Source organism: Megascapheus bottae, chromosome 19 (genome assembly GCF_031878675.1).
Source record: "Megascapheus bottae isolate mThoBot1 chromosome 19, mThoBot2.hap1, whole genome shotgun sequence".
Taxonomy (NCBI): Eukaryota; Metazoa; Chordata; class Mammalia; order Rodentia; family Geomyidae; genus Megascapheus; species Megascapheus bottae.
In genome coordinates, this window is record NC_143527.1 from 15,511,690 (window position 1) to 15,532,654 (window position 20,965).

General features: G+C 36.2%; 1 protein-coding gene across 1 annotated transcript in view; it reads right to left on the bottom strand.

The window, feature by feature from the left end:
- The window catches only part of Dcc (DCC netrin 1 receptor), a 934,207-nt gene that overhangs the window by 574,953 nt on the left and 338,289 nt on the right, over nucleotides 1-20,965 (bottom strand). The window contains exon 2 of the mRNA XM_090353075.1: nucleotides 14,165-14,485. Within this exon, the coding sequence (XP_090209201.1) occupies nucleotides 14,165-14,485 (321 nt within the window). The remainder of the gene's footprint in view (nucleotides 1-14,164; nucleotides 14,486-20,965) is intronic.

Below are 20,965 nucleotides of genomic sequence, written 5' to 3' on the forward strand. Positions count from 1 at the left end.
TGACTACAGCTGCATTCCATAGCAAAGCAAATGTTAAGCCATGTAAAGATTCTGGAAGATCCTTATGTGTGCATTACAAGTGAAAAAAGTCAATCAGGAAAGGCTACACACACTGTTATTAAAATAATTCAATCAGGCAAGTAGTAAAGATATAGAATCAACTAAGGTATCCCTTAGGTGATGAACAGGTATATTTGGAATGTTAGTTAGCAATGAAGAATACAATTCTACTATGCCAAGATGGGTGAAATTTGATACATAGTGACAGGTGGTGAAAGAATGAGAAAGAGAGAGAGAGAGAGAGAGAGAGAGAGAGAGAGAGAGAGAGAGAGAGAGAGAGAGAGAGAGAGAGAAGGAGTAAGGGGGGAGGAAAGTGAGAAAGGGAAAGCACAGAATAGGGAGAGATTGAATTTACATTTTCCCGCCCACCCCACTGGTTATATAGATATGTTGCCATCCCTGTAAAAGGATTAAGAGAAGATGGGGAACAGAGAGATGACAAATAAGAAAATGAGGTAAATTCCATTTCTGTTTCTAGGTTTCCTGTTTAAACAAAGAGTACTTAGAGACATCAACTCTTTTCTTTTATATAAACATTTTTAATTTGACAATCTTTATCCTATAAAAATTTCCTGTGAAAAATGCAATCTACCTAATAAGTTAGGCATTGCATGAAGTAGAGGACTACAAGAATGGATCAAGTGGTAGAGCACCTGTGGAGCAAATATAAGGCAGTGAGTACAAATCAGAGTCCAGCAAGAAGAAATTTTGCAAAGAGAACTGGGTGTGTTTGTAGAAAGAATCTGAAAGGCATGATAGACTGGAGATAATGATTAAGATCTCAAGTACCCAAGCTCTGAACCTGGCAGAATTATTCAATAGCAACCATTTGAAGCCACAGTATTTTTCTACTGGACGTTGTTTGCAGAATGGCTATAGGGAGTATAAATCATAGCTTTAAGTAAATGATGCAGTGTGGTCCCCACAACAACGAAATCCAGAACAGGGGGCTCACACCTGTCATACTAACTAGTCAGGAGGCTGAGATGTGGGATCTGAGCTCTGAGGTTCAAAGCCAGCCAGCCCAAGCAGAAAATGTGTGCCTAAGAATTTTCAATTAGATACTCGAAAACCAGAAATGGAACTGGGGCTCAAAGTGGTAGAGTGCTAACATTGAGCAAAGGAGCTCAGGGATAGCACCCAAGCCCCGAGTTCAAGCCTTATGACCATCAAAAACTATACACACACACACACACACACACACACACACACACACACACACACACACACACATATTTAGGGATTAATCATAGGGCTTCTCTAATCTTCATGTGTCATGATTCACAGGGTTTATCATAGCCAAACATTAATTTGACAGGCTATGTCTTGTATATACATTTATCTGATTTGAGGGAGGGAAGGGAAATAAGAAAATGATGAGACAAAGGACAAAGGGAAAAGCAACAGAAATGCTTACAAGACAACATGTTGGAAATAAACTTTACAACTTGGGGTATGGGTATGAGGTATGAATCGGGGGGGAAGGGAAAGTGGGAAAAATGTGATATAGAGTAACAATGTTACCAAGAAATGCACTCATTGCCTTATGTAACTGTAACCCCTCTGCACAATACTTGTACAAGCAATTAAAATGAGAAAACACTATGTATGTACATATATATATAGAATGTATTTATGTGCATAGATACATATGTATATATATATATGTATATCTGAGAGAGATGCCGAATACAAACTAGGGAATGGAGTCTCCTGAAATAGACTAGAACTGAACACTTGCTGGCACATTCCCAGTGTGTCACATGGTTTTACTTAGTCCAGATTCCATCTTTAATTGATCTTCAAGGATTGGGTCTATATATAACAATGTTTTTATTTGTACAAAAAGTCCCGAAGTCAAAAGAAAATGGAGCATCCAAAAGAAAAGGAGGGAGAGAAGAGAATAATCACACACACACACACACACACACAGCTTACCAACAAACCAGCAATAAGACCTAATAAGACCGGAGAGAATATTGCAACACATTAGGAGGTTTTAATTCTCTCATCAATCACGCTCATGTCTGTAGAGACTTAGCAAACTACCCACACTGGGTTACACTAAAACCTAGTCCAAAATGTCGAGGGCAGTGTAGTAGAGACTCCTGCTTCTCCTATTTCTGGCCCAGTGATTGGAATGAGCATAAGAGTTAGTAATAAAAAATGTGTAGCCCTGACCTGTTGATCACATCTGTATGTTTCCTCTATTGGTGACCTTCCTCCATGTTAGCCTCCTGCCTCCAATTTCAGAGGCAGAGCAGTCAAGCACCAACTGACGAAAAGGTTACTTGTTATAAACTGAGAAATGGATAAACTTATAATTTTAAAGAATGGGAAACACATGTTCCCCAGGTAAGACCTTACACTCCAAATGTCAGGCCAGAGTGAATTCTTACAGCTGACTTCTAAAGCTCTGAAAATAGGGTTCATAATGAAAATGTTGACAGGCTCTGGGAGCCATTGTAGTATAGAAAATTTAATATGTCACCTTGTTTTACAAGATACTACTGGCACAGAAGAAAATTAAAACATTTAGCATCTTCCAGTTCACCAAATTGCTTCCCTCCTCCAAACTCTGGTGCCATTTGTAGTGTTACTTCATTCATAAACATCCTTGTTATAAGTCCCTAAGCCTAGCACACATTCTCCATCCCACTCACATTTTTCCTGAAAAGCACTAAAATGCTTACTGGGGCAGCATTATCCTAAAGTCTTATTCACATTTTTTCCAAAGGCATATTAAATTACAAACATTCCATTAATGTAAAGAATTATTTACAACATTATATGAACAACATGAATACTGGTGATCATTACAATGTTTTCTAAGAAAAGACTTCCAAAGAGTCTTTTACAAGGAGAGACATTTGTATTATAGATTTTGTTTTACCCAAAGTCAGGGGGAAAATAGGATACAGAAAAGATAGCTGTGTTGGAAGAACAAATTTAGGTCCTTTGGCAAAGGAAGATGACGATTTGTCATTTTTTTAAGATAAGTTTCAACAAGCATAAAATGGGAAACTTCTTCCATATCAGTTCAAAGCAATCAAGAGTTATTTGAAAACATAGCTAAATGAATGCAAATTATCATTAGCCTGAATCTCTTAACCCAAGTATCATGTTTATATCTTTAGTGATCATTTATTTTCATAATATATTAAAGATTAGCTGGAGTCACTGGCCAACTTGTAATTCATATATCTTTCTTGAGAAGAGAATCCCGGGCTTCACTAAATCTCTTCAAATGACAACTGTACATCTGACTTGCAGTAAGTAAGAATTAAGTGATGGGTTCTAGTATTACACAAGAGTAAACTCACCCCCTGGCTACTTATTATCCAAGTATTGTTTCGTGCAGTCAGCATGAATTCTTCATTCTGAAGTTTATCCCAAAAGCGCACAGGACCTCTGATGCCTGCTCGGGGGTCCCCCTGGGCCAGGGATGAGCAGAATCTGCCCAGGAATGAAGACATCCACAGAGAAGCAGGAAACAGGATTTGGTCTCCACATGGTACTATTTGGCTTCTTTGCTGGTGCCTCTAATAAAATTTGCTGTCTAGATCAACAATTATTATTTTTATCATTGAAGTATATTTACTAAGTGTGTACTCCTTTTCATCTACTTTGATAAGCATTATAGTGTCTTAATGACATTATAAGGAAATACTGTCCTCTTTACCTATTTTATCGATGGGAAAACTGAGCTCATAACACTGGCACATATGGCTCAAGTTTACAGAAACTGAATGGCTACAGCGAGATTCCCAAGTCCTTTCTGATAGCCAGTGTGTGAACCACTGTTACACCACTCGACAAACCCAAGCTTCCAACTTTGGGGAAGCATGGCATAGGTCATGTCGTCTCTATTGTCATAAAGCTATATAGCAGCTGAGGAGTGGTGCACATGTGTAAAATCATTAAAAGGATAGACTGTAGTAAGTTCAATGCTACAACACAGGTCATGCCAGCTTCATGTGGAGGCAACCTCTGCTCATCTTCAGAGCATTTCAAGATTCTGATGTGAAGTCATGAGTCAAGGATGGTAATAAAGACACACAGAACTGAGTGTGCAAAGCTGGGTGTTTAGGGATGTGTGTGTATGAATCAATGCCATGGAGACAGTGTATAGAGTTTAGGACATTTTAGCATAGACCTCAGTCTCAAGTCAGTTCACACAGTGCTACAACTAGATACTTCTTTTCATACAAAGCAAAAAGAATCATCAGTGGTGTAGAATGACAGGACAAGCTCAGTGTATAAACACAGACATAGGCATAGCACAGTCTGTGTGAGACTGTCTTCATCAAGCCCTGTGCCTGTCACTTAACTCTATGGCACAAACTTGAGAAAGTCATTGGAATAGATACCAGGTCTATTTGTCTATTTAATGAAAATAAGAGGAGTTGTGGGTTCTAAGATTCGGGTCCAAGCTAACAGAATATTCCTGATTCACTTAGTATCTACTAAAATGCTCAGATTCAATAGTTACAATGCTAATTTCTTTAAGAGTGTGTCTAAAAGATATATATTAAATAGAATGAATGTTGATACATTAATGTCAGCAAAACTAGAATATTAGCAACAAGTATAAAACTTATCATATTATAAATGTCTGTGAGATACCAGGCAAGAATTAAGAAGTATGAGTCTCATCAAGAAGAATATCAAAAGATCTCAAAGATGTGTCATTACATGAAAGTATAGTTCACAGATAATATTCACATGTTAAGGAGACACTGCCATTTATTTTTTTAAGCAAACAATACAACACAAATATTAATTATTGCTTTCCAAGATGTGAGTAAAAGGAAAGAACAGAAGTGATAAAGATGTGTAGGAATTAGTGACAACTCTTTTACAACACCATGACTATTCCAGTAATGATGGGAATATGTGTTTTCAAATGATAAATTTTATGGTATAGGAATGAATTTTCACCAAGAAACAAGTAAGCACATCACAAATGTGTTCAATAGTCCTGGGATGAGTCAATGTGTTTGTTTACATTGTCTCCAATTACATTCTCTAAATCTAGGCAACCTCTGAGCAAGGACTATAACAGAAACAGCTTGAAAAAATAGCCACAGAATTAGTTTATAAACTATCCAATGCATTGTGGGACCTGAAGGGTACCCCGGGAACAAGTGCCTGGATCAAAGAAATAATGATTACTTTTATGTCATGTTCTAGCTTTTAGAAATGAATTCCCTTGAAAAAGTGGCTACAAAAATCCAATCCAATAAAATCAACCAGCACTGAAATTTAATGTTAGAACTATATAGGCTTTATTAATCTTTAATACGCTTCCTCAAGTAGGCTTCTTAATGGGGGCAAAACATTTCAGGTAGAAATTTAGTTAATGAACTTGATAAGTAGCCCTTTTTAAGGGTGGTGAAGTCTCAGGGTTACCACAAAATGTGTCATATTTTTTAATATATAGAAAGCAATTTTCAGAAATATTTGCAATGGAATAATATTAGCACATGGCTTTTATGACTGTGCTCTTCAGTAGATTCAAGGCATAGAGGCTGACAGAGAGATATCTAATTGGTATGGTGGGTGAGGGTATGTGTGTGTTTGTATTCTGCATTTGTGTCTAAACATCTTTGGTTTTTTTCATATATTTTTATTGAAATTAATAGACAGGTTACATTATATTCACCAGATAGAAGGTGCATTACTTCACATACATTGATACCCTAAATATCTTTGAATGAGCTACATTAGGAAATAAACAGTGTAACACCAATCATTTAGCAAGCATAATAGGAAATATAAAAACAAGGCTATACAATAAAATACAAATTCTCTTCTGTGCACACATCTTATACATACTGATAACTATGAAACCCCCAAACATATTCTTCCTCTCTGATTAATGCAGAGTCCAATTTTTATGTGCATATGGCCATACAGGATAAGGCTGAGTGAAATGAACTTCGGGATATAGAAACAAGAGGTTAATCTTTGTCATTGTTATTTTCAATGTACTATGTGAAGTTACTTCTTTTCTCTTTTTTCCCCTTATGGTTAATTTCATGTTATTATGGTATCTCACCTTGGTATCTAGTATATCGTACATACATTCATTTGTTTATTTGAAATAGGGAAGGGATGTGGTAGAGGGAGGGTAATGGGGAGAAAAACATGGGAAGGGGTATCAATGTTCAAGAAATAATGTACCCACTACCTGATGAATATAACTACAACCCCTCTTTACATCACCCCAACAATAAAATACAATTAAAAAACCAATCTATTACTACTCAGACAAATAAAATCCTAGTCCTTAACTTTCCCCAATGAGAAAAATGATCTAATTAGCACAGGTGCATCCATACCTTAGTTCCATGCAGCGATAAGCCCCAGTTAAGGAACTGTGATGAATTCTGTGTACAAAAGGGCTGCCCATTGGGTGCTGTGGGAGGTTTGCAAATCAGGCTTCTCAGTGGAAAACACTCTGAGCTCTGATACTATGGCTTTGGTTTTTAATAGGAATCTCCCCAGACATCTTTTGACTATGTGCCTAGGAGGGGAGGTTGTATTCATTTTCAGTATATTGTAAAATGAGGAGAAAAATGAAGCCTACTATAGTTATTTGATTGTCATTAAAATATTTGTCAACTCAATGCTCATGGCTCCTCTGTAATTCTGGCTACTAAGATGAATGAGATCTGGAGAATTATGGCTAGAAACTATGACACGTAGAGAAGTCCTTGAGACATCATCTCCAAAATAACCATCAAAACCCCAAGCATGACTCCAGTGGAAGACAGACAACCAAGCAAGCAGAGAAAGTGCAAGGCCCTGTGTTCAAACCCTAGTACCGACATAAAAGGGTTGTCCTTATAGTTTGATCAGTGTTTCTTGCTAAATTCGTCACTTTGAGTCCAAAAATAAAGTTGCTTGCTATGTTAATATGTGGCTTCTTGAGGTATCCCAGTTGCTCTTTCTAAATTATTCCCTCATGTCTAACAAGAGACATATCTAATAATTAGGTGATAAATCATCCATTAGTACTTTCCTTTTAGATTATATAGATTATAAACATAAAATTTAACTATTAAAATAATTTTAAGAGGGAGTAAATAATTGTATTTACTGTTTTTATTCATTATTTTCAAATAAGCATGTTGTTTATCTTGACAAGAGATTACAATGACATAGGTAATATATATGTCAAAAATTTTCCAGGATTTGCTGTAAATAATTTACTGTTTCATTTCTTGAACATTCTCTAAGTTTGAGTGTCTCCTTACTTTATTGAAAACTTTGTATGTAATATAAATACTGTAACTCCAAATTATTGATGTAATACTCTGCTTTAATTGCAAATTTTACTGTGGCCTTTAAAATAAGGAAAAATATCAACATGAGATACAATTCATAAAATATCTTGTGGAATTTATTATCAGTCATAATATCATCTGGGAAGCCTTCCTGATTTCTGTTTTTCTATTTAAGAGCTATCCATAAAATAATTCTCTGATCTACCACGTCTAACAAAATGTTATAAAGACCTCATATAAGACAGTCACACTCCAAACCCAGAGGAAAGCCATGAGAGAGACACAGAGAGGCTTTGACACAAACAAGCCTTGGATGAGGTTCTTCCAGGGTCTTACCATCATATCATGACTCAGGTTGTCAGATTTTGTCTGTCCACGCTCTTCTTTTCTTTCATCTGACATAACATAACATAGATCCCAGCCCTGCCCTCTTCATCTATGTCTATCTTTTCATTACTGAAAGTTCCAGAACCTCCTATTACCATGGTTAAAAATACATATATTTCTTAATCTGTCCTTTATTAGAAAGACATTACTCTTTCTCTCCTATGATTTAAACCTCTGTTAGCTTCACCTTTAATAAGGAAATTAAGTTTTTATATCCTGAAAAGGTCTTCCAGAATTGAAAAGCTCTTCGTGGATAAGCTTGATGATGTATTTTTGTTATTACACATACCTATTCAATACATTTCCAGCCAAAATTTCACACTAGATAACTTAAGAGATGTATAAAAGAACAGTGCTTTTAAGATACTGATTGAATGTAGAATGAACAATTAGCTATTGCATTGTCACAAGCAGGAGAATTTATAACAAAGAAAAGAATCTGAAAGGCTGAAAGATTTTTTTTAAGTTATTTTGTTGGTGTTTCTACTATAAAAGCCTTGTCAAGCTTCTCTATTGCAATTTTTATAATGTGGAAGATGTCTTTCCATTCTGCTTATTTGCATATTTTAGGAATATATTTCTACTGTAATTTTACTGGAGAGTTAATTGACTTAGAATAAGACAACTAAAACCCTAATCTTTAAAATGCAATTATTTGAATAAGTTGTGGTTATAGGGATATATATATATATATATGTGAGTAGGCATAAGGGAAATATTGGTGATTATTGCAGTTTTATTTGATGGTGAAACAAAAGGAAAACAATATTAGTATATGCATAAAACAGGTCTTACCAACATGTTCATCCTTTTTCATGTTTCAGCTACACAATAATAGGAACATTTAGCTAAGTGAAGTAATTAAGATCATTAGGAATGACAGAGTCAGAACAATTTATGTCTCTGCTCTCATCATTTGTACATAAACAATATCCCTTTCTGTTTGAAATGAAAAGCTTTGCTCTGTAACTGAAGCTTCCTTAAATAGAATTTCCTAAGTATTCAAGAGCCCTGGGATACATTTTCCAAACTACCTCACTAGATGAACTTGACCTTCTCGGTAAGATTCTTATATTTGCTCCTGTAGAGAGAAGGAATATGAGCATTTTTCTCCCTGTTTCCTTTATATAACATTTGAGTGACCTAAGGCAATGTAGTTTATTCTCCTTTCCCTTCAGACAAGCTCTTTTTACCCCTGCTTCATTTTAAGCAAGAACGTAAAGGTCAGGTTATCATTTCACAAAATGCTTCTTTCTAGTTTCTCTCACCATAATATCCCTTAGCTAATTATTTCATAACTCATTTAAATGGGAGGCATTCTAGAAGGGAATTCACTGAAACAAACTCCTCAAGTAACTAATTATTTTTTGAAAACACAGGGGAATTTTAATTACAATGCCTGTGTTATTTAAAAGCATACTGGGATAATTTGCATCTTGAAGCATATATTATAAGGAAGGTAAAAAACATGTCCATGAATGAAATAACAACTCAGGTAAGTATACTTTAATTTGTCTTTTATTTTTTTGGTTTTCAAGAAGGGAGAAAACAAAAACAAGTGCATACTTGGTCTGAATCATAAAATCACTTTTGAAGATCAAAGTGTGTGTGTGTGTGTGTGTGTGTGTGTGTGTGTGTGTGTGTGTAAGGGGCTTGGACTCTGGGCTTGGGCACTATGCCTGATCTCTTCAGCTCAAGGCTACTGCCCTACCCTTTGAGCCAACCTGAACTTCTGGTTTGTTCGTGGTTAATTGGAGATAGAAGTCTCACTGTCTTTAGAGCCTGGGCTGGCTTTGAACCATGATCCTCCGATCTCAGCCTTTTGAGTAGTTAGGATTACAGGTGTGAGCCACCATGGCTGGCCCAAATGTGTTTCATAGAAGATTATTTATAAGTTTTTAAAATTATATGTTCTCCATTTTTCAGGAGATTTCTAATGTTGCATTATTGAATATATACTGATGGTTGTAAAAGGTTCTTTCAAAAGACCACATCAGAATGATCCCAATAGGATTGATATTTTCAAAGGACTAAATTGGGTAAGTAAAATCAATTCCTATTATTATTTTTTTCAATTCCTATTATTATTTTTTCCTATGGTTTATATTTTATAATGTTTAATTCAACAAAATCAAGTGACTTCTTGATGACTAAATAAGCTATTATTCAGTGATTCCAATTCAAATCCTCTAACTAACGCAACAAAGAAAAAAAAAGAAATACCATGCAGCTAGAATGAGATCTGATTTCCAGTCCCTGTCCAAAGGAAGTTGTGCACCTTCTTCTACTTGGTTTTCTATCAACATTTGGATTTAGGGAAGATACATTTGGCCAGACGCAAGTTTATCTTAACACTAGGGGCAGTGGAATTGATCAGTGTCTTTTCTTTTCTAGTAGCATATGAATATTCTAGCAAGTTCATTTTGTAATTCCAAAAATCCCTCATAGTTGATCAATTTTTTTCAGAGTATGGAGATAGAAAGCAAATTATTTTAACTGAATCTATCAAGTATGTTTATATGTACGTAGATGAAGATGAAGGGAAGTTTAATCTGATCAAAGCCAATTAAAAAAAGGAGGTAGGGAGGGGGGAGGAAGAAGGGAGTGGGAGAGGGAGACAGCAAAGAGAGAGGGGGGAGGGGGAGAGAGAGGGGGAGGGGGAGGGAGAGAGAGAGAGAGAGAGAGAGAGAGAGAGAGAGAGAGAGAGAGAGAGGGGGGGGGGGGGAGAGAGAGAGGACAGCAAGCTTTAAAGACTGATAGAGTTGCTTTCGAATGGAGGTGTGACAGTGTAAGCATTCTTTACTAACTGAACACAAATATCCATGGTCATTTGCATGTTCCATTTTGGCTTTTAAGGAGGTGTGGGATGGAACAATGGCCCTCCAATTACTTCCCTTATGCCTCTCTTCCTTCTCCAGACAAGTGTACACAGTGAGTTTAAAGAGCACTTAAGAAGTTTCTAGAGAATAGAATAAATGGTACATACAGCAGTCTGATTAAAGACATTTAATTTAGCATGTTGCTTTCTTTTATCAAGGATACTTTGAGAAATAGATTTGGGAGAAAGGCACCAGACCTGAGAGTATATTTTGTTCTTACCTGAGCAAAGCTTATGTTACCTTATAGTCATGACTGGTTTATTGACAGCTAATGCTTTAAAAATGAGATTAAATCAGGTCTGTGGTCTTTATTACAAGGAAGATATATGCCCCTTGTGAATTCTAGTGGTTTGGCAATCTTAACCTCAGTAGACCTAACATTGATGTATTCTGTGTTGCCAAACAGCACAGTGAGTGTTTAAAATGCTGTGAACAGCCTTATTGCCTTCAAATGATACAATCTAATATTAGATTGCAGCTCAACGACTGAATTCCTCAACCTATCCTTGTACAGAATACTAAAGTCAAAGCCACTTTATTTTAATATCTCACAGGCAAGGAATCATTCTTCATTTTACCACTGAGACAGAGAGCACATAAAAATGAATCTAGATCTCAGGGAAACAGAAACAGCAACAAATCGGGCCATTTTCATTAACAGTACAGATGCAGCTGCCTTTGTAATAGGGCATCAAAATGCCAGCCTGATTCATTTGAATCAGCAGCGCTGCTCTGGCACTGTAGGCAATGGATGGTTGGGATGGGAAAGTGTTGAAATTCACTGGTGACAGGAAGTGTAATTGCACCCTTTCCATTTCCTATGAAGCATTCTAGAGTTTTGGCTTTTGCCCTCTCTTTGGCACTTTTTTCCCCACTTGTTCTTCTTAATCAATCATAATTATCATTCCTTTACAGTTCTCCCTGTACTTTATACCCCATCAATCAAATTTCAGACATCTATCACTCAAAGGTATGCCAGATGGCTTAAGCCTTGCTGGTCCTATCAGCATATTGCTTCACTATTTTGTTCTTGCTACAAGCAGGCAGAATTACCTTAAGTAGGAGAAGCAAATAAATTTCCTTGTGTATAGGATTTTCAAATAGTAAGCTCAGGTCAATACAGGGCAAATCAAAATGGATAAACATTCTACCTGTAGCTGAAGGCCCTACCTGGCAGAAGTTCTTTACTGAAGTCACATAGGTTTACCTGAATATCAAAGAGACTATCTTATTTTGGTCTGCTAGAAAGTCTCCTAAAATAGGTAGCCTATAATAATAAGAGGTAATTCCTCATAGCCTTGGAGGCTTAGAAACATGATATCAAGGTATAGGCATGCCTGATTTCAGGTGTGGTTCCTCTTCTGGGCTGTAGAATATGGACTTTTTTTTTATTATTCTACAGTGTGACAGAAAGAGAGAGAGAGTTGCCTGAATTCCCCTTGATAACATTACTGATCACGTCTGTGCTCTGCGTTATGTCAGAAGGCCTCACCTTCAAATACTAAAACTTTGTGAGGTACGATTTCCATTTAGAGAACATGAAGTTAGAGTTATTAGTCAGAAAAGAAAAAAAAGATACAGAAGAGTGAGTTTGGGGACTAACTGGGAATGTAACATTATCTGACACAATCCCTTCTTCCAGATTTTGGCTCAGCTGAACAACACAAGAAGAGTGCATGAGGAAGAAGTGATCCTGGCCAAACACACTATCACTGTCATGATTAACTCCTCTCTAGCCTTCCACAGTGCCACCTGGGACAAAATCAAGTGGAAAAGAGCAGCCTGTTGGTTCCATTATTTTTTTTTTGTGCCAGTCCTATGGCTTGAACTCAGGGCCTGAGCACTGTCCTTGGGGTTCTTCCTCAGAGCTTGCACTCTGCCACTTGAGCCATAGCACCACTTCTGGCTTTTTTTTTCTATGTATGAGGTACTGGGGAATTGAACCCAGGTCTTTGTGCATGCTAGGCAAGCACTCTACCACTAGGCCAAACTCCCGCCCCTCCATTTTTTTTTTTAAGTTTAGAGTTAAATGTAAGTTTGGAGATAGTCTTTTAAATCTGTTTACTGATTTGATGATTTAAGATTTTTAATCCCTATATAAGATACATTTGTCTAATTTAAGATTCAGTACCAAATTTTAAAATAATATATATCACACTGACTTTTAGTCAAATCAGTATAGAAAGTACACAAACAAAATATGATTCCTGTCTTAGCTAGACTCAGGGTCCAGAAGAATTACAAGATTATTTTTTTTTCTTAGCAGAAGAGTGGGTTAGGTTTAAGAATATTATGGAGTCTGGGTTATTTTACACTCTGCAGTCAAGTCTACATGGCTTCAGTTCATTTAGAAAAAAAATGTTCTTCTTAGTTAGCTTTTGATCTGACATGTCACCAAGCAAAAATATATGTGGAAGCACTAGTGAAGATTTTTGTTTCTCACTAGAGATCTACATGTTGTAGGTTACACCATTCTAATTAAAATTAAATTAATTGCTCTGAAGGCAAAAAAGGGATCCTGAAACTCTACAAAAGTTCAACTTTAGTGCAGCTATAAAATAGAAGTTGAACTTTTATAACTGGGAAATAATTTTCTAAATATCTTCCTTATGTCTTCCCACAGACATAAGCAACAAGTGAAGCTGAACTTGCTTTGCTTTGGCTAAAAATAATTTTTTAGTTCAAAATGCTATTTTTCTACTGCTTCCCAGGCTATATTGAAATCTGTAAGAGGTGCATGGTTTCACATGATTCAGTTCAATTAAAAAATGTTGGTGGACTTTTCTAGTTTAGAAATCCTGGAAAATGTATGAAGATACTTCAGCAAACTAAGAATCAATATGACATATGTTTTGCCAATTGTAAACACACACCCCCCACACACACACAAAGGAAGGAGATTGGCATGATAAACAAATATCTACTTTTCTTTGTTCAGCGAAGCACTGTTTATAATAGTCAAACAATGTAGACAAGGTGAGATTGTACTTGAAAATGAATAAAGAATATGGGGCATCTATAAACAATGGGATATTATTCTGCCTTAAAATTAAGGAAATCTTGATTTTTTTGAAAACATGGGTGAACCTAAATATTATACTCAATCAGTGAAACCCATTACAAAAAGAAAACTGTGTAATTAACTTACCTGAGGAACCTAAAAACTTGAATTCATGAGTTAGAGAATAAAGTAATAAAGGCCATAAAATTCAGTGAATATGAGAGGTGACCTAGGTGGTAATTAGCTCAGCAAGACCATTCTAGAATGCATGCATTTATCAAAACAACAAACTATGATACCTTCAAGACAATAATTAAATAAAAATTTAAACTGTAAGTGCACTTTTTCAACTCAGATGTTTTTTTTTAACCTCTTATAAATAAAAAGAGTTGAGCCTGGAAAGAATTATTAAGTGAAACAAGTCAGGCTCAATGACAAAGGACCCATGTTTTCTCTCCTGTGTGGAAGCTAGATCTAAACATTCAAATAAAAGCAATGGAAGGGCAAGCTGGCAGAAGGAGGTCAGGAAGAAGAGATCCACATACCTGCTACTGCAACTTTTGCTGTGCGGCTAATAATCGACCCTGCATCTCCTAAAGATGCTTCACACTGGTACAGTCCCTCGTCTGGCTTGTGATGTCTGGAATGAAGAACGTTCTGTATCAACAGAGACCCATTTGGAAGCTGTTGCTTCCTCTCGTCCATCCCTAAGGCCAAGTGGATGCCATCTTTCTTCCACTTGATCACGGGGACTCCTCTGTCAGACTCTGCCGAGCAGTTTAGCAGGACATTTCCTCCCCGCATTGTGATGGCATCCGAAGGCTCAGACAGGAAACGTAGGGAGGTGAAGGCTTTGATTTGGAATCCTAGAACAAGAAAGCACAGGGAAACGTGTTTATGCATTAGAAAAAATCTCAGTCTGCAGTCCCATGCCTTTTCTAAAATCTTGCAAATGACTGAGGGCTTGAAAAGGTGTTCAGGAATAAATAAGATTAAGGATATTGTGTTACACAAGAGAAGTACCTATTTGGGCTATAATTAATGGAACAGAAGGCCCCCAAAGTAATATTATATAATTATGAATCTCAGACAATGGGTATAATTACATACCAACTAATCCTTGAAATTTAATTTAAAAATGAGTATTTTACAGATTTAACCATACTACTTATGTCTTTATTTTTCCCTTTAAATCTTATTTTTAACTATCATTAGATTGTTGTAAGCAAAAGTGTATACAGTAGTTGTTAAAGCTGTCTTTAAGTAGTTGTACTGTTCAACATACCAGTTTCTGAGCATAATGCACCTTGAAGGATTTTCTCCAATTCTCATTGTCCCCATCTCTCCCAGTGCCACCTTTCTGTCATTTTTCCTAGATTCATAGGCTATGCGTTGGGTGTTATGACTGCATATACAGGATATTTTAAAGTAGAAAGATAATAAGGTGATAGTGAATACTGTGAAAACTGTATTTCTGCAGTTGTATCTATGCCCACAGCATAGTTTTATAAAAAACAAAATTAACAGCATAGATGAAGCTCCTTGAAACAAATCTCAGGTGTGTGTGTGTGTGTGTGTGTGTGTGTGTGTGTGTGTCTGTGTGTGTTTGCTTGTTTTGGTAACAGTCCTGGCCTGAACACTGTCCTTGGGCTTTCTCAAGGCCAGAGCTCTACCACTTGAGCCTCTGAACCACTTTTGACTTTTTTCTATGTATGTGGTACCGAGGAATCGAACCCTGGTCTTTGTTCATGATAGGCAAGCACTGCACCACTAGGCCAAACTCCCAGCCTCAGGTGTGTTTTAAAATAGGTAATTCTTACAGCAGGAATAAGTAATACAGCAACTTTATAAAATCCCCAGAGTGTACTAATTTTGATATGAATGTTTGTCATGGGCCTGAATAGGTAAAAGAACATTAAAGTTGGATTAGATTTGCTTTTCATAGGGAATCAACAGTAGGACTAGAAAGTCACTAAAGATGCCATTATATGTGTGGGAATGAAACAAGTATAACTAATACGTGTTTTTTTGAGAATGACATTTGTCACATTTTCTTTTGAATGAAAGAGATCTTAGGAGGTCAAAAAGAAAATAAAGGTAAATCTACATACTTCATCTCTATGTACTTTTAATTTTGAGCAGTTTCTGTGGGTAAAGATTCTACACTGACCCTTAGAATCTTGTTTTCATTACTGGATCATGCTTAGAGTCTAACTGATTCTCTTGACGCTGTTTAATAACATTTTATCTTGAACCAATTTACAAAAAGTGTAGAAGTAATGAACATTTTCCTTTTAGCAAAGATTATTCTTGTGAAGCATCATCTCATTTCAGAAAAAATACCCCTAAATTATGTTTGAACCTTCATTTTGCTCAGATGATAACCTCAATTTCACTAACACAATTTATCTGTAGTAAGAATGCTTCTAGATTTACTTTGTAAAAACTTTATACCTTCTATCATTTAAAAAGAAAACAGCATTCTGCCAGTGGTTCATACCTGTTATCCTAGCTACTCAGGAGACTGAAATCTGAGGATTACAGTTCTAAGCCAGCCCAGGCAGAAAAGTCTTTGAGACTCTTCAAGAATTAACTACCAAAAAAAATCTGAAAGCAGGACTGTGGCTCAAGTGGTAAAGCATCAGTTTTGAGCAAAGAGCTGATGGACTGCACCAGGCTCTGTTTTCAAGAATCCAAATTTCCAATCATGATTCAACTGCAATTCTCCTGCTCAAAACCTGTTACTTTACCCCCTATGAATTCTATGTCTCCCTGGCATGTACTCACTTTAGCCAACCAGGCCATGTGCCCAAAGGAACATTTGGAACTTTGCTCAAATTAATATAAACAGCAAGATAGGAGTATTTAAATCTGTGATAGATGATACTGATGAAAATCTCAATTGAGATCTCCAGCCTTTCTCTTCCCCATCAATTAAGTTTCTTTTCTCTACGGCTCTTTCTATGCAGCCAAGCTCAGGATAGTGAATCAACCTGTTCTACTAGTGGATCATTCATCAAAGTGAGAATCTGATTCTTTAGCTCCTGGTTCTGGCTTCATTGTTTGAGCATGTGTGTTGTGAAAGGTCTTTTAACCACTCAGAACTCTGTTTTCCCAACTGAAGAATGGTGACATTGAATTACATGATTGTGAAGCTCAACATCTAGTTTTGAAACGTTTGATACAACAATGTGTGGTGTACAGCCTTAGCTGAATCTTGCTCTAAGCTTATTGCACAGTTATAATGTTCTCATTTACTTTTCTTTCTTCTTGTATTCTCCTTTACAAGAGAGAAACATTACCCAGGTAGCACCTGGCTACAGACACCATAAAGATCAGAAAGCAGAGCCAAATTCTAATGTAGGTGAATGTCAACATATTTCACTAGAGTAATTCCCACAATTTCCATACAAGTATCATTAATATAGGAGAAATAAATTTACAGTACAAGACCAGGCAACTATATTAAAAGCACTTATTGCTTTTTTGTTCTTCCTCAAGCCTATATTTTAAACATAACCTCATGTTGAGTACCTTATTTATATCACAGAGCATATAATGCACTTAACACAGCTGTTTATGACAGCATGCTAATGAGCATATGTGCCTATTATCACAAATAAATAATCCACTTGCTCTGAAACAGTGAGGTTATGACAGTTTTCACTGCTGTGAGAACATGGTTTAGGAAAGTTAAATAAAGATTAACTTTTCTGTTATATAATTACCCTTGTAATTTGCTGACAATCTGAGCTTTTTTAGTATTCCTTATAACAATTATATTTTGAATATAGGACTTGAAATAAAGGAACCTCTTTGCTTTTGAGAACTTGTGCTGCATACTGAGTTGTTAGAGGAAAAAAAATAAACCCAAGTGAAAAAGAGTTCTTTGTGAAATAGTGAACATGTCTCTAATGGTCTCCTTTCCAAAGTTTTAGCAAATGCTAGGCAAAAGACTCCTCTTTCATAAAGTATTTCACATGTCTTAAAATATATCCCAGTTGCCAGGCATGATGGCTGATGACTCTAATTCTAGCTACTCAAGAGGCTGAGATCTGAGGACTGTAGATAAAAGCCAGTCCAGCACAAATGTCCAAGAAACTCTTATCTCCAATTAACCACAAGAAAACTGGAAGTGGCACTGTGGCTCAACATGGTAGAGCACTAGCCTTGAGCTGAAGAGCTCAGGGATAGTGCCCAGGCCCAGAGTTCAAGATCCAAGACTGACAAAAGAAAAAAATCCCAGTGGTACAATAATCACATTGACTTCAGTTTAGGACAGTAGATATTTTCTTATAAGGTACTGGTCCTTCTTGGAGATATTATGCCCACCAGCACATTGTACCTTAATATGAAACCATTTCATAAAATCATCTCATCTGCAAACCAGCTTCAATAAATTCCATTGGGTAAGAGGAAGAAAACAAAAGATAGATTACAAGTCTGAACACACAAAAATTTTAGAAAGTATGGGATGTGAAGCTCAAAAAGTTGTTTCCTGGGATTTAGGCTATCAGAGGCTGCTGAACATGCAGTTTCCCTAGGACCTGAGCATAAAAGGTCAGTAGAAATCAACAGAAGCACACATTTGCAAATACACACTAAACTGCTGACTGCATAGGGCTGCAGAGAATCTCAGATGAAAACAAGATGGTGAGGTTTTATCCCAGAGAAAGTCTTTTGGAATAAGATTCTGTTTAACTTCTATTTCCAAGATTATAAGTCATGGATTCTCTTGAACTTTCAAATACATTTCCCAGACTTACTCATAAAGTAAGCAACTCTTGGACTAGAGAAGAAATTTCATGGTAATTTCAGTAAGGGTATATGTAAGTCTCTGGGCTCAAAAATCCTCAGCACCACACACACACACACACACACACACACACACACACACACGGAAGCAACCCTTTGACCCTGTTATCAAATTATTTAAGGCAATTAAATTTGTAGATAAGTGCATCCAAAAGTACTAAAATGCTCAAGTTTATCCTTCAAGAAGTTTATCCATCAAAAAGGGATGCAAGGTTTAAGATTGGACTTGTCTCAGTGTGATGCCAGTAATTCCCAATCACTTGCACTTCTCACTACTCAGGAGACTAAAATTTGAGTATCTCCCTCTGAAGGGAGCCCTGGCAGACAAATCCAAGTGACTCACCTCCAAATAGCCAGCAAGAAGCCAAAACTGACCTGAAGGTGTGGCTCAGATGGTCAAGTACTAGCTAGTCCCCACTGCCAAAACACACACACACACACACACACACACACACACACACACACAAACACACACACACACACCACAGAGACAGAAAGAATGAATAAGCCTTTATATCTCTGTGCCTCAAATGCTGACTTGGGAAGAGTTCAAAATCTTTAGCCAGAGGGTAGACATAAAGTCATCTGCTCATGGAAACAACTCTACCTTAGCATTCTTTATCTATCTTGATCTGAGAAAAAACAAAATATAAGTATTATATCATCATTAGATTATTTGTTTCTTTTTTCTTTTGCTTCTTCTTCACTAAAAGAGTAGTGTGTAAGTAGATTTAAAAAAAATCTCTTCATGTTTTCCAAGAGAAGAGACAGTTTATTCTTTAGGAATAAACTGAAGAGAAAATATTATCACCTATTTGTCAGATATGAATAAGAATCTGATATAATACTGTCAAGGACATTTCAAGTTTATCTTATCTGAGTATCTAGAAGTAGAAAACAATATGCATTGCATTTTAGACTCTTTCTCAAAGATCAAACAGCAAAAAGAAAAGAAAAGAAAATCTGTAAGCTTACATCCCTTTGTGCTTGCTCTCCTTATCATATTCTTGTCCATTTCAAACCCAGTCCATAAGAAGGCCACTCTAACCTAGAATGGGGTTTTTAAGGTTTGACATTTTATCTACAACATTAAACATTGTTGAGCATGAAAAATAATTCCCCATGGAGTCAGAAATCCCTTACAAAGTCCAAAATGTAAAACCTTGTTAAGGCAATAAAAGGTAAAAAAATGAAACTTATGAGATGTGGTATGGAAGCGAAAAGAGGCTACTGAAAGATTTTTAAGATTAAAACATGTCATGCAGATCCCATAGAGCTTATATTGTATAATTTCATCTCCTTTAAATTATACTTTCATTTGGGATGCTTGGAATTTTTGACAATACTCAAATCCTTATAATCAACCCAGAAAAGTACCACTCTCCTCCCCCCCCTTTTTTTTTTATAGATGCATGCCACCACATCTGCTTCTTTTTGAGTTAAAATAAATAAAAAGATCTACATGGAAAAAGATTAAAATAACTCTGTTGGAGATGCAGTAAAACACACTTTTTATGCATCAAATCTGGATTATATACAAATTATAATTGTGGTCTTCAGTCCTGAAAAAATCTAATAAGGCTATGAAATGGAGCAGGGATTTAAAAACAAACAAACAAGTTGATGGAACTAAGTACACACAAACAATACTGAGTTTAGACTATAAGAATGTAAATTCAGGAGCCCGGAGTTTGTCCTAGTGATAGAGTGCTTGCCTAGCATGCATGAACACCCAGGTTTGATTCTTCAGAACCACAAACATAGAAAAGGCAGAAAGTGGTGTGGTGGCTCAAATGGTAGGGTTCTAGCCATGAAAAATCTGAAAGACAGTGCTCAGGCCCTGAGTTAAAGCCAAGGACTGGCAAAAAAAGAATATAAGAATATAAATAGGGGGAAAAAAAGAAGAGGGGCAGGTGGGGGGAGAATGGGGACCAATACATGAGAAAGGGTATCAATATTTGTGAAGTAGTGTACCTTCTATCTAGTGAATATAATGTAACCCTTCTATTAATTACAATACAAAATATATGAAAAAAAGAATACAAATTCAGTATTATTCAGGAACAAGATATTTAATTATGTATTCAGGCACACGGATGTAATTATGGTATTTTTCAGGAAAATGAATGAATATAAAGATATCCATATTAAACCTAGTAACCCAGGCTCAAGACAAAGGTCGCATGCTTTCTCTTATTTGTGGACACAGACAAAACAAGTTCATAAACTAAACAGATGCACAAGGTTTTATGTATGCATGCTACCATGGTGAAGCCCATTTGAACAAATTACATGTACTTTCATAAAAATGAATATTGGGAGGTTAAAATGAACCTTTTTGAAATGTGGGCGCTAGGTGTGTGGGGTGGGTGAATGGTGTAAAAAGAAAATATCATCAAAATACTTTATGCTTATGGATGAAAATGGAATAATGAAGCTTGATGAGTTTGGGTTCAGAGAAGTGTGGTGGAACAGGACAAAAGACTGAAGAGGTCACTCATTAAAATATATTGTATATATTTGTATATATT